The sequence below is a fragment of the Dunckerocampus dactyliophorus genome, chromosome 21 (genome assembly GCF_027744805.1).
Source record: "Dunckerocampus dactyliophorus isolate RoL2022-P2 chromosome 21, RoL_Ddac_1.1, whole genome shotgun sequence".
NCBI lineage: Eukaryota > Metazoa > Chordata > Actinopteri > Syngnathiformes > Syngnathidae > Dunckerocampus > Dunckerocampus dactyliophorus.
Window position 1 is genome coordinate 4071825 of NC_072839.1, and position 15051 is coordinate 4086875.

The 15051-nt window shown below is 42.4% G+C and overlaps 2 protein-coding genes across 3 annotated transcripts in view; one reads left to right on the forward strand and one right to left on the reverse strand.

The window, feature by feature from the left end:
• foxh1 (forkhead box H1) overlaps positions 1–2636 on the reverse strand; it is an 8766-nt gene extending 6130 nt beyond the window's left edge. The window contains exon 1 of the mRNA XM_054766379.1: positions 2596–2636. Coding sequence (XP_054622354.1) covers positions 2596–2636 — 41 coding nt within the window. The remainder of the gene's footprint in view (positions 1–2595) is intronic.
• On the forward strand, positions 2080–14513 carry ppp1r16a (protein phosphatase 1, regulatory subunit 16A). Of its 2 annotated transcripts, XM_054765356.1 has the most exons (11): positions 2080–2328; positions 10264–11092; positions 11344–11414; positions 11779–11924; positions 12671–12774; positions 12866–12990; positions 13068–13193; positions 13280–13355; positions 13428–13557; positions 13621–13774; positions 13979–14513. In XM_054765356.1, exons 2-11 carry the CDS (start codon positions 10843–10845, stop codon positions 14498–14500), a joined length of 1704 nt encoding a protein of 567 aa, XP_054621331.1. In that variant the 5' UTR covers positions 2080–2328; positions 10264–10842; the 3' UTR covers positions 14501–14513. The 2 variants fall into 2 exon arrangements, with proteins under 2 accessions (XP_054621331.1, XP_054621332.1); XM_054765357.1 differs by lacking the exons at positions 2080–2328; positions 10264–11092; positions 11344–11414 and adding an exon at positions 11501–11623.
• Positions 14514–15051: the final 538 nt, after the last annotated feature.

The following is a 15051-nucleotide window of genomic DNA, read 5'->3' on the forward strand; positions in this document are numbered from 1 at the left end:
AGCGTGTCTAATTCTAACTTCATTTTTTTTAGTCCAACATGTCAACTTACGCTATAAAAGTCATTTTTTATTTTAGTCTAATGTCTAATTATAATCTCACTGTACAGTTGAATCCAGCATGTCTACTTCAAGTATAAAATCACTTTTTATTGTAGTCCAACATGTTTAATTCAAGTATAATCACACTTTATATATGGTACGTCCGGCTTGTGGCTATTTTAGTCAAATATCTTCAATTATAACCTCACTTTATGTCCCTTAATGAGCAAATACTGTCAATGTTCATAGATTTTTGGGTAAACTATTATAACATTTCTAATCAGATCCATACCTCAAATTGTAAGTATTGACAATACATATCAAGTGTACTAGAATCATTTTTTCTTACTTTATTTGACTGTACCTTCCAGATAAAGTAAATATTGATTGACTTTATTTTATACAAACATTTTCATACTGGAGCCACTCAGGCAGCAGTGACAATAAAAACACGATTTCTACTTCAAACCTCACATTACTTCCCTCATTTAGCAAATATTGACAATATTACCCACAAGTATTTCTCATTCTAACCGTACTTCAAACTGTAAACATTGGAAATGAATACATGATTTCAACAAACATATTTTCTGTATGACATCGCCCTTCGTAAATACGGACATCCTAAATAGTATTTTACTTATTTTATTCAAATATATCTTATTGGCCCCCATTTGACAACAGTCATCTAGACAATACAGCCCTGTGCTTGTCAAATGTTTCTTATAAAGGCACCACTTCATACAAGTTTACATTTTGACTTGTTTTACACGCTCCTGAAAGCTTTTTACGTCTAACAAATTACACAATTGGACAATTTTACAGTCCCTCTCACCTTGACTGTTGGCTTCCTTAACCTTCTTCACCTGCTGCAACTTGCTGCTGATTTTCTTCTCTGGCCTTCTTGCACGTGTACATTTATATATAAAGTGTGTCTCCCTCTAGTTGTTAGACTCAGCAAGCACGCTTTATGTGGTGTTTCTTATTTTTAATTTTTATGCGGTACATGTTCTATGACGTCAACGTGTACAAGCAAACCCCTCATTCATTCACTGTGCACAATGTTTGGACCACCTTTTGCATGCATCGTGAAGTGCTCAGTCATTTAAATACAACCCGCCAATCTATCATTTCCTGTCTGCTGGAGTGTCGCTTAATAGGTTTGGCCTGGATTAGTGAGCTATGCATGAGAAGAATAGGACACGTATGAATGGGAGAGCATCTAGAACAACACTGTTCACTGATTGTGTCTGGACAAATCCCCTTAAAGCTGCCCTGGGATGCATCCTGCTCATTCCAAGATGGTTTAAAGCTTCAGTGTCAGGGAAATAATAACAACTATGACCTTAAAGGCTGATACTAATTCAAAATATGAACACATTCTGCTTAGCCTCCTGGATAATTGCACCCAAAACATGAAATATCTCCATTAAAACATGATTAAATGAGCTGTATTTGCTAAATTGATGCATTAATCGAAGTACAATGAAAATAGCAGTTTTAAATCAGCTGTAGAATATATGGAAAAAAATAATATAGATATTAAACATTGACCTACACTGAAAAAAAAATAAAATATGTACAAAACATTGATACTGAGACACCATATGCAATACTCAGTGTTTATTTATTTTTTTTAAATGTATGTAGAATAGATGTAGAGCTGCATTGCATCAGACTGAGTTACTAATATTTTGGTCACCATATTTGGCTACATAAAAGAAGCAAAATCTACATTAAAAAAGGTGAATACTAATGATAACGCTTCTTGGCTCTTACAATGTGTACACTGCATATGCCGTGTGTGTATAAAACAAAATATCTGAAAAAAAAACGTTTATACCAGCACTCTTGAAGATGTAGTTTCGATTGATTGACCCTGCTGGGAAAAGTATCATTTTAAAAATGTTTAATGTTGTTTATAAAAGTAGGCTCTGGGACTACTAATATTTGGCCTTTTTTTTTTTTTTTTTTTTTTTTTTTTAGCTATGAGAGGCTTTAGGTATTTTTTCTATTACATTTAATTATAATACTAGATCTTCAGTAATGTTTTATTTGACTTCATCGTACATGTCTTGTGTTGATATTGTGACGTGGTGCAGCTGCCCTGTGAGTATGAACGATCTCTGTAGCTTTAGCGCCCTCTAGCGGAGCCTGGCTGCCAGCGGCGGGAGGAGAGGTGACATGTCCGGTTGTTATGGTGAAGCATTTCCCCGGAGGGGCTGGCCGTGGCAGGCAGGAGCAGCGGGGCAGCCAGCAGCTGACAGTGACGTGCAGTCAAAAACACAGGTAAGATGGGGTTTTAAAAATATATGTCACATTGTATGAATTGATTTTCTTGACTGTACGCCTTTGCCGAATGAACAGTATAGTTGACGTTGTCGCTACCTGTGCGCGTGACCTCGCTGTTCCAAAGTGAAGCTAACCTGCGGCTTGTTGACGCCAACACGGCAGAAAAATAAGGATACTTGGGAACGTTTGAGGGTATTATAAGGTCGGCGAAGAGACTCTCGGTTTTGTCGAATGAATGAAGACGGGCAACTTGAACGACGTTACCTGTCCGGGTAGCCACCTGTGGAGGCTAGCTGCGCTAACATGCTGCTACTCCGTTCTACTGCACTACTTGTCTCTGTTTACTCCCTTTATGTACTCCTTCTACAAGTATTACTATGATTTCTATGCTTAAAATGATGTCATGTTGCATTACAAAGTACTTTCTGTCTTAAATAAAACTAATGAGAAAGTCCACCTCGCCATTTTCTGAAGTTATTCCTCAGTAGGGTCACGTGAAAGCAGGAGCCTATCCCAGCCTACTTAGAAGCACGTAAAGGCAGACCCAGACAAAACCAATGCATGAAAACTATGCATAGTACTCAGACTGCTTTACACATACACATACAAACCGGATACAAAATGACTTGCACATTTTTTGAATATAAAAGTTAATCTTTTTTTCACAGCCTTGATCTCCAGTGTAGATATGTAGCCTCAAGCGTCAAATAATCGTTATTTATTGTTTGAATTGGGTGGGTGGCTCGTAAAAAGCCATACCTCACAGACATTTTGATTATATTAACTAATTTAGTGTTTGCATTCCTGTCAAACCAGCCCCGCGGCTCCCCAGTCCCTATGCACACTGCCCATTGTGCTCTCTGTGTGCAGAAAATCAAACGTTTGCACAACACAAAATGATGATTAGCGGGATGGCAGACTTTTTTCGATATACAACTAGACACAACACACGCCTGTTTATGGTGTCAAAGCCCTTGGAGGGAATCGTGTAAAGGTCAGGTGACATTTTAAGGCTGTGGACCTTGAGCTAGTTTGATCGTATAAGAAAGCAAGGGAGCATAGCAGTGTGCTTGCTGCATTTCAGGCATCTGTTTGGGGTTGGGCCTTTTAGTACAAATGCATTACAAAAAAATGGTGTTTTTCCATCTCAACTTTGTGATGATTTACTTTAGGTGACAAACCGTATTAGCAGTACGAACTTCAGTCTTTGCTCTTTTCCCCCCTCCTGTGTTTGCTGTTTGTTCTTAAATAATCTTAATACATTTTCTTCTCGTAATATTGTGACTTTATTGCCTTATTATAACATTTTCCCAGCCCAATGTTCAACAAAGTCAACAGCTTTATTTTGTTGTTTTTCCTCATAATCTTTTTTTTTTTTTATATTTCAACTCCATGCTACTAAAATTTGATTATTTTTCCGCTTAATATTACAAGTTTATTCTAGTAAGATTGCAACTTTTTTTTTGCAATATTTTGACTTTGATTTCATAAAATGATTGCAGTTTAAAAAATATATTTAACAACCTAATTTTACAAAAATTACAACTTTATTTCTTGTTTTGGATGTTTGTTGTATTATCAGGACTTGGAAAAAAACCATTGTTTTTTAAAAAAAATATTTCAACTGTATGCTACAGAAATGCTGTTATTTTTTTCTCATAATATTAGTGTTATTCTCCTAAAATTCACTGATTAAAACACTGATATAAAATGAGCATTGCTTTAAATTTAGGTTCACTGTAACAAGTTGTTTTAATATTTAATAATATATATTGAATTTTTCCCAATTTTATTTCTTTTTTGGTGCATTTGCCGATGTTGCTGTGATTGATTGCATCGCCTATTGGACACCTCTAAGTTGTGTTTTCCATCGTTCCAGCGCTCCTTCTCTTTCGACTCCACAGTAAAACTTGAGCTTTACAGATGCCACGTTTGCTCTGCAGGTGACGTGTTGTGGTAAAGACATCTACAGCAACACGCGGTGGATTCAAGTGGTAATGACAGCCACCTGGATGGAGGGGGTGGCGGGGGAAGCAGGTGTTATTTATTTATTCAAGTAGTCGATACACAAACATATTTTGACAATAGCGCAGCTTTCATCCCGTGCTGCTGACGCACCGAAACAGGGTGTGTGATTATTTGGTAAGCAGATTAGCTCGCTTGGCAACCATCAGAGGATCATTCAGGAATCATCTGCACTGACTCAGCTTTGGACGTCCCATCAAACAGCTCGCTGTGGTACACAATGACGGCGCAGCATCATTTCACAATGAAACGCTCGCCTGTCTGCTCCCAAATGTTGCCACATTTAAGGCCCGAGGCCGAGCCAACCTGGGGGTTTAAGCCGGGCTTTGTTCCCGTCGGGTTGAGTGGCGCTGGACGCAGGTACTGCCCTCTTGATGAATGTGCGCGCCTCAGTGCAGCGTGTTCATAGTGCTCTATTCATTGCGCCCGTTGAATGGAAGTTTATGTTCCAGAGCAGCTCTAGACGCCCCTTCCTGTTAAGACATGAGGTGGATGGAAAAAAAAAAAGTCCAAAAATGTCAGAATGACCCAGGAATATTTCACCAGGCATGGAGTCTTTGCACATATTCCTCACAGAGTGCATTCCGCTCTGCAATATCAGTGATTTACCACTTCTCCTGTTCATCATATCAGTGCAAAGTCAGAAGGGCGGTGCACAGTGTTGGCACCAGGAAACACTTTCTCTTTTCTGGAAACTTCATTTGTCAGTAGCAAAGTTAAAGGGATATTCTGCAGAGTGGATTCTTCCACCAAGGCCAATGCCACACCTGCTTTATTAGTCTAAATTATGAACACATTGTTTATTTTTTGAGATAACCCAGTGTTTCATTGCCATTTTTTTCATTCAAATCAAGTTGGACTGTCTATGTAACTCGATTGCTAACAACCCTCACATCCATTTTCACAGAGAGTAAGAAGATGTAGCAGGAGGGATCAGTGTTGCCAACTTGCCTACGTTTTTATTTAGTCAGCAATCAGGTCCCTCGAAACGAGCAATAAATCCAGTGATGAGACTAAAACGGAAAGGCTCTCAAAAGGGTGAGATACCTCCTGGGGTGCAAGCGGTTTAGATGTGTGTGTTCACGTTACACAACACAGCAGTTTGCCTTATCTCATCGCACATAACTGTTCTAAAAACATTATGAATGAAACGCAGGTAACATGTCTTTCTAACAAAGACCCTGACATGAAAGCACATACTGCTCTTCTCAACGAGCAGCGGGTGCTGCTGTGGCCCCTTCCTGCATCTCACAGCACTCACAGGCAGCTTTGTCTTGTTTGTGACAGTTAAAAAAAAAAAAAAGCAGTAACTTTTGTACTGCTTTTCAGAAGGTTACTGAACGACTCAGACTACCTCCTGAGCCCCGCCCCGCCTCCAAGACCCCCCCAGGCGCCATCCAGGCACTAATTACTATCGCCTCGCTCTTGAAGCCGACCAGCGACCCATCAAACGCCAATACTGATAAGTCGTCTAAGGTGGCGCCATATCAGCAAGTATGATCCAGCTCAGTGAGCTGACGCGGTATCATATACGTCTATTGTGGTCCATTAACAAGCACTGTAATGCCTTTGGCTGCTTTTGGAAGCAGTAATTAGTCTCATTAGGGTGATGATTGAGTTCCTTGACTGACTTGTCTAAGAGATTATATTTACACACCGTTTGTTACTTCATTAAAGCAGGGTTTCCCCAACTTGACAGGTGTTGATATTATTTTCAATATATATATGTATATATACAGTAATACCTTGTTTATCGCAGTTAATTGGTTCCAGACCCCACCGTGATAAGTGAATTTCCGCGGAGTAGGACTCCTTGATAAATGGACTATTTTTGTATAGTTAATTAGGCATGGATACGGCTTTTTTTTAATATAATTTTTTATTGAGCACTGACAATGTATGTACATGAACTTACATGCAGTCATACAAACATACAGACAAGGGAAGACATTTTAGAACAGTGCTCAGGTTTTTTCTTTTAACAATATAACACTCAGGTGAGACGCCTGTCATACCCTCCCTCTACCCACGAACAAAAGGGACACCTCCCAGTAAAAGGCAAATAGCAGGGAATCTCAGATACATTGAGAGAAGAAACGAGAGGAAAAAAAGAAAAAAAAAAACAAAAAAGGAAACAAAAAAAACAAACAAAAAAAGATGGAGACAGACTGAATGCGTGTAAGTGATAAAAATGTGGATAAAAGATATCAATAGTATCTATACCATAAAGCTGCACACTCCTCACTGATTACATGAATTAACTTCACTTTATTACATGGGCCACCCAATCCTGTCAAGTGGGGATAGTTTGGAGCTTACGCAAGTATGTCAGTACTGGGTTCCAAACAGAAAAAAATTTGTCTCTACACCCCCGGAGTGAGTATTTTATTTTTTCTAACTCGATATACTGTATTAGGTCACTCATCCATAGAGACACTTTTGGTGGCTTGGTTGATTTCCAATGGAGTAATATCCTTCTGCGCGCGAGTAGTGTTGTAAAAGCGATTATGTTTTTGTGACTTTTCCTAATTGTAGGACAACTCTCGTCTACCACGCCAAATATGGCCACTGTGGCAGTGGGTTGAAAGTCAGTATGTAGGGCCTCTGACAGAGTTTTGAAGACCATGGACCAGTAGGGGGTCAAAGATGGGCAGGACCAAAACATGTGAGTTAAATGTGCAGGGGCCGTGTGGCATCTATTGCATCTTTCATTTATATTTGGGTATATTTTTGCCAGTCTCGCTTTTGAGTAGTGACTGCGGTGCAGAACCTTAAATTGTATTATACTTAACCTTGCACAAGAAGTGCTATCGTTTACTCTTTGTAGTGCGTTGTTCCAGACATCCTCCTCCAAGATAACTCCCAGCTCGTTTTCCCAGTCTGTCCTTATTTTTTGAACAGCTATATCTTTAAGAGAGGCTATACACTCCTTAACTCTTGAAATATTTTTTTTAGGGTTTAGAGGACTTTCCAGAAGCTTGTCTAGCGCAGATACCGGCGATGCATATGGGAAATTCGGATCGCTACACTGAAGGAAGTGGCGAATCTGAAAGTACCGAAATAGGCTGGATCTAGGGAGGTTGAATTTAATTGATAAGTCTTCAAAGCTCGCAAAGGTACTATTTATATACAAGTCTTTAAAGCTGCAAATACCCTGTTCCCGCCAGCGAAAAAAAACTGAGTCCGATTTAGCTGGGGGAAAGAGGTGATTGTTAGTTATTGGACCGATATGGAGAAGGTTATTCAGGCCAAAATTCTTTCTAAGTTGGGACCATATTCTAAAAGTGTGTATTACGACTGGGTTGTTGGTGAAGTCTGAGATAGTAAGGGGGAGGCTGGAGGTCGCTAGAGACGTAAAGACGCAAGATGAGGCCTCCAAACGACACCAGTCCGCTTCAGAAGTGTGAAACCAGTACATAATTTTTTGAACATTTGCGGACCAGTAGTAGTAACAAAAATTTGGAAGCGCCAGGCCACCTTTTAATTTGGGCCTTTGTAACAGTTCCAATCGTATTCTCGGCTTCCCACCGTCCCATATGAATGAGGTGAGGGCCTTGTCGATAGTTTTAAAAAATGATTTGGGTAGATATATTGGTATACACTGAAATAGGTATAGAAATTTTGGCAACACGCTCATTTTAATACAATTGACTTTCCCTGCCAATGACAGGCGAAGTGATTTCCATCTTTTTTAAGTCCGACTTAACTCTTTCAAGCAGAACGCAAAAGTTTTCCTGATAGAGTTCTTCTGTGTCCCTTGTAATTTTGATGCCCGGATATTTAAAGCCCTTTCTGGATATCTGAAAGGGAAGGTCGCTGTCAGACAACAGGAGAGCCATAGCGTTTACCGGGTAACATTCACTCTTACTGAGATTCAATTTGTATCCTGAGAATGCACCAAATTTTCCCAAGGCGTGTACAATGTGAAGTACACTTGCAATGGGGTCTGACACATACAGCAACAGATCGTCCGCATACAAAGATATTCTATACTCCCGCCCACCTCTGTGAATTCCACACACTGATGGAAGCGACTTAAGTGCAATAGATAAAGGTTCAATAGCTAGAGCGAATAATAGTGGACTGATGGGGCATCCTTGACGGGTCCCTCTTGACAGTTGGAAATATTTAGATTGTTTGCCATTTGTAATTACGGAGGCTCTGGGTGAAGAGTATAGGAGTTTAATCCATGAAGTAAAATTAGGGCCAAATCCAAATTTTTCAAGACACGCGAACAAGTATTCCCACTCGACCCTATCAAAGGCTTTCTCTGCATCCAGTGAGATGACCACCTCAGGCAACATTTGGGATGTAGGAGAATGGATGATTTTCAGGAGCCTGCGAATGTTTGTGAACGAGTGACACCTTAAGAAAGATAAAACCGGTTTGATCTGTTGAGATCACATCATGCATTGTGATGGATACGGCTTTTAACAGTCTTAGAGCCCTCTAGACGTGATATAACACCCCTATAATCACCTTTATACCTGTATTACACAATATAGTAAACATAACAGAAAATAAGCCATTTAAGACATAAATAAAATTCCCTGTCAGGAAGTAACATCAGGGGTTCAGAATTGGGTTTTAGCCTGGTGTGGGGTACGGCCGCAATATTAGCTCGTGATTGGGTGAGGGTCATTCAAACCTGCAATAAAAGCCTGCTGTTCCGGCAATATGTTTGGTGCTGGTGTGTCTCACCCAACATTAGAGTAACATTACTGACACCTAGTGACAGGTGTTGAATACTACATATCACAGTGTCTTTCAATGTGTCTTCTGAATGCCTTATATTTATGTTGTATTTTAGTTTATGTAGCCATTTTTATGTTAATACACAAAATTTGCTTAAAATGGCATATTTTTTGGACTAATATGCTACACTCAGCCACGAAACAGCATGATTTACTCAAATATTTTTGAAAAATTGTGAAGCCATGAAATTTGAATATACGTTATTTTACATTTAATGCTAATAAACAGATTGCATCACAGGTTAATACAGTATATGTTTCAGCCCGGTTTTGTTGTTGTAGCCACCCGACGCTCGTAACAATCAAATTTCTGGAATTTCGCCACTAATGCTGCAGTTTATGTTCGTGTGGGGATTTTGCGTGTTTCTCCAATCCTTTCATCCTTTAAGTCGCCTTTCCAGTGACACATAATGCATTGTTCTCGCTCTGACAAGTGGTTCTCTGTGGACTTTTTAAATGACTTGTACACAGCGCACTTGTAAAAAGAAGACTCTAACATTATAAATGAAAACACTCACTGGGGCATCACTCAAAGGAGGAATGTTAAGCTACTGCCCTCTAAGGAAATCCTTACATTGTCACTTGTGAAGGGTTGGGTCGGCCACCCTAAAAATAGTATGGAAATGTACTAAAATCATGTTTGTGTAATGCCAAGGCCACTGTTGGTGGTGGTGAAGCGGTAGCAGGACGATGGTTGAGGCTTCTTGTCTTTCTATCTCGCTGAGTGCCTCTGGTTGACCTTCCCCTCAGGGCTCACAGACCTGACTCTAAATAAAATATGAGTAGCTGAGAAACTGCCAAGTGTGGAGGCCACAAACTGTTAAGCTAATGAGAACGGACTGAATAAAAACACTAGGGTTAGATCTTGCCCTGTGTTGCCGTGTCCTAGACCAGGTTTAGTCCACTTCTCCTCCTCCACATCCCTCCTCTTGAGTCGTACCTTGCGTTTATGCCCAACGCCAGCAAAGTGTGTCGCTGGTCCGCAATACGTGTCAATCATTAATGAAAAGAGTCCCATCGTCTCAGGTTTCCTTCAGGAGAGGAGCGGGCGAGGAGGGAGTAGTTGGAAGGAGCTCAGGAGTTAAAGATAACACTGTACGCACATTGCACTGTACCGCAACATGGCAATTAAACGTACTCTCTCTGTCCACAGTTGCAGCCAGAAGACGGGTGCTAGCGACCTCTGTGTCCAATGACCGGCCAAAAAGGTTCCCCATCTGCAGTGGTGATGTTTCAGCTGCCGTAGGCCTTGTGCGGACAAGATTCCAGCTACCTGGAGCCACAAGGGATTCCCAGGAACTGGCCTCTCTTTTGCATCCAAGTCTTGGACCAATGTGGATTACAAGCGCGGAGGCAACATCTAGCCTTGAATGAAATTTGACACCAACATAGAAGCGTTGACCAGGTTTCCCACCAATGGCATGGAGAGGACTCTGTTGCAATTGGCTGGAAGGGTTTTGGTCCGGACACATTTTTCCCACGTCTGTTTTCCTGCCATGATCTGAAAGATGGCACAGAGACACTGCAGTGTATGTTGCCCCTTTCTGCAATCATGGAGATATTTGTCATCTGATCCCCCAACATAAGTTTGAATCATTGTATGTTGCATAGTATATTTTTTCCTCACCTAGGCAATGTCCCACAGGTTCTAAACAGACCTGTTTAGAACCAGGGATGTAGATGAAACAACACTTGAATTAAGGGAAGCAGCTATTCAGTGTGTTGTGACATCATGGCCGCAGACCACAGCGAGTTGCTCGCCGAGATGTCCACCGTAGGCCGCCTGAGCGCCACCGAACGCCTCAAGCACGCCCAGAGGCGACGTGCACAGCAGCTGAAGGCTTGGGCTCAGATGGAGAAGGATGCGGCCCGTGGCTCTAAGGCCAAAGCAGATAAGAAGAAGCAGCAGCGTACCAGAAAAGTCACCTTCCCCAGCGCCATCACCCTTCTGGACGCAGCAGCACGCAACGACCTGGATGAGGGTCAGTGGAAGCATGCTGCATCTTCTAACAAGACCATCTTTATATTGAAGGCCTGAAAACATCATGATCATTATTCTTTTGGAGCAAAGTGCTTTCATTTGCATGGCACCTTTGTTTTCAGTAACCTCTTGTGCAGGATTGAGGCTAATCTTTTAAGATGATTGTTAACCTGCACACAGACCAGCAATGCTATTTATGGAAGCTGGATTTCTTACCATGTAAGGTTAACATATACTTTGTTTCTCACCTAGTAAGGGAGCTGCTCAACAGTGGAGTGAGTCCAGATCTGGTCAACGAAGATGGACTGACCGCCCTCCATCAGGTAAGCACACACCATCAAAAAGTTGAGCCTTTCCACGGCGTATATGTGTGCTGCTGTTTGTCTTTATTTTGTCTGCGCCTTTACTTATCTTCATTATACAAACACATTGACGTCTTCCCAGAGTTCTTTTAGTTGAAAAGGGAACATTCTTTTCCTGAACACGTCAGTTAGATTCCAAGGACAAGGTCATGCAGTTCCTGTTTTGTTTGGTGAGGAACCACACCTTTACATAGCCATCCCGGTGGTGGTGGTTCGTTTTTCATGACAGCATTGATGGTTACATAAACATTCTTGCCCATTTGCGTGATGTATGTATAGAAGCCTATCAGCTCCATGCAAATCTCCATTTGTCCTGTGCCGCCAGTGCTGCATCGATGACTTTGTGGGCGTGGTGCAGTGCCTGCTGGACGCCGGCGCCTGTGTCAACGCCTGCGACAGTGAGCTGTGGACGCCGCTGCATGCTGCTGCCACCTGTGGGCACACCGGGCTGGTGCAGCTCCTTATTCAGGCGTGAGTTGGCCCGTTACAGCTTTAGACCGCTTAAGTAGCATCTCTGATGCCAGTGCATATACATCCAGTGTACGGTAAACGGTTTTTAAAAAATACTTCAATAAATCATGCTGTTTTGTGGTTGAATATGGCCTATTATTAGTCGAAAAATATGCAAGCAGATTTGATGTATTTTAAGTATATTCAAGCATAAAAATGGCTCAATGAAGTACAATACAATCAAGCCATTCAGAGGACTCATTCAAGTACGCTGTGATAACATGTAATATTCTACACTGATCACGAGGCGTCAGCAATGTTACTTTAATGTTTGGAGGCTTGATCACCCCAACAACAAGCTTGTATTGCAGGTTTGAATTGCTGGTTTGACACGGTAATCCCTAACACGGGCTACTGTTGCTAAAACTCAACCCTCCACATCATTTCCTGTCCGCCACCCACTCAGCTGTGCTAGCACAGGAACACATTTATAGCAACACACATAAGTCTTATTTATGTCTTAAATCTCTTATTTTGTCTTATTATGTCGACTATATTTAGTAATATGAGTGCAAAGGTGGCGATGGGGGTGTTATTTCTTGTATAGACGGCTTTTATAATGTTGAAAAACTTATTTCAAAGGTCAAACATGTTTTCCTAACTATGAAAATATTCTATTTAGGGTCCTACTTTGGGTCTGGATCCAATTAGCCACAATAAACAAGGGATTACTGTAAACTCTGTTTTATTTCATCTTGTGACTACAGGGGGGCCGACTTGCTGGCCGTCAATGCGGATGGCAACATGCCCTATGACCTCTGTGAGGACGAGGCCACCCTGGAGCTCCTGGAGATGGTCATGGCCGAACAGGGTCAGACAGACGAGTCAGATATTGCTTCACATGTCGTGCTGACAGTGAAAGTGTCATTTAGCATAATAGTGAGGAGTCTGTGTGTGTGCAGGTATAACGCAGGTACGTATAGATGAATGCAGAGGAGCTAAAGAGGCGACCATGCTTGCTGACATCAGAGCTCTAGTTCAGAATGGAGCGGACTTAAACAGTCGGGATGATAATGGGGCGACACCGGTGAGTATTTGTAAATATAAAGTATCTAAACATCAATCCTATCAATGTGAATTTTACTGTGTCACACTGTCTCCCAGCTCCATATAGCATCTGCTAACGGCTACCTGTCAGTGGCTGAGCTGCTGCTGGAGCACAGGGCTGAGGTGGAGGTAAAGGACAATGATGGCTGGACGCCGTTACATGCTGCCTCTTGCTGGGGACAAGTCAGTACTGCAGTCTTAACAAGTCTTAACCACGGTCTCACAGTCACCATGCCAAGAGAAAATGCTAGTGCATGTTTGTACCACAGATCCAAATGGTGGAACTGCTGGTGGCCCATGAAGCCAGCTTGGACACCAAGTCTGTCTTGGAGGAGACTCCCCTTGGCAAGTTCTGTTCATGTCCAGCCTTGCTGCTTCCATACTTTAAGTGTCTGACTGTACTGTTGTATTTTAAAGATGTGTGCATGGATGAGGAGGTCAGAGCCAAACTGCTGGACCTCAAGCACAAACACGACGCTATCATGAAGAGCCAGGACCGACAGAAGGGTACCCTGCAAAGACGGGCCTCTAGCACTGGCAGCAGAGGGTAAGTCTCGATAGACTACGTATGGGAGTAGCCATTTAGCGTCTGTCTCATATGTCCTCACAGGAAAGTGGTGCGTCGCGTCAGCGTGAACGAGCGCTCCAGTCTGTACCGACGGGAGCACCACAAAGAGGCCATGGTGTGGCAGGAGAGAGGTCGTCAGCACGAGCCACAAGACGACGACGAGGACCGGCAGACGGACAATGAGCTGCATCAGCATGTCAGTTTATACTAAGAAAAAGCCTGACATGAAATTGCTGTTTGCCGGTTTACTTTTTGTTTCAATTTCAATAGCATGCTTAATCGAGTGCGCCCTCTGCTGGTAGCGAAATCCAAAATGCCTTCATGATATAGGACCTACTTGTACAAAACATGACTTGATACACTGAATTGTAAGAAATTGATGAATTGATTTATCATTCAGGTTGCTGCAGGTGGAGCCACGTCACGTGCAGATGAGCCGGCGGTGGCTCCAGGCGGCGATAGTAGCCTCCCCAGTCTCGGCAACGGTGGGACATCGGTTTCTCTGTCTTCCTCTGTGCCTGGAGAACAATGGAGCGGCGGAGGTCGCATGGAACGCAGCGCCTCCTACCATCTCAGCCCGGCCCCCGTGCCCGGAGAGGACGAAGCCTCAGATAGCATGACACGGGAAAAATCCCACCACACGTTGGCTGACCTGAAACGACAGAGAGCGGCAGCCAAGCTCAATAAGTACCCAGCGCCTCCACCACCTTTGTCCCCACCCTTGGAGGAGGAGACTCCTGCAGCATTAGCCGAGGCGGCGAGCCTTCAGACCCAGCAGGCGACACCCAGCGCTGAGTCGGCAGCAGCATCCCCCAGTCAGGTGTTCTTCACGCCAGCCAGTGGAGACCCTCCCCTTCTGAAACTGCGAGCTCCCGAGGAGGAGCAGTCTCCCAGCAAAGAGCCTTGCTGTGGACTCATGTAGACCTGTACAGAAGCGGGACAGCTTACACTCCAAAGTGGCACGACATTTCAAACACACGTACTTGGAAAATGAGCATATTTCTTCGAAGCGATCGAGTGTGTCTCTCATTTTAGGCCATATGCCAATCAGGAGTGTAACGAGTGTTGTCGTTGCGCCTTCCGCAAAGCCTTAGAATAATGCCAACATCGCATATGTTGCCTGCATTGCTGCTTCCAGAAACCACCCATTGATACGACGTTACACGCACGCTACATTTCTATTCATACTCAAGTATTTGCCTTGATAAAACGGGATGATGATTGTTTCATAATACTGTACACCACAAGCTGTAAACAAGGACTATCTTGCTTGTTTTTTTTCTCGGACATATCTTACTAAAGTCTATATATCTATTTGCAATGGTGCAATCAGTAGATTACGTCTTTTCTTATGTATACACACTCAGCCTGTCATATTCCTTCCCAGTTGTCAGATAAGAACAGTAAGAGGTGAGGATAAGGTGATACGTGATATAGGCCAGGTTATGCTCTAGTGATATTGCTGAATCACGT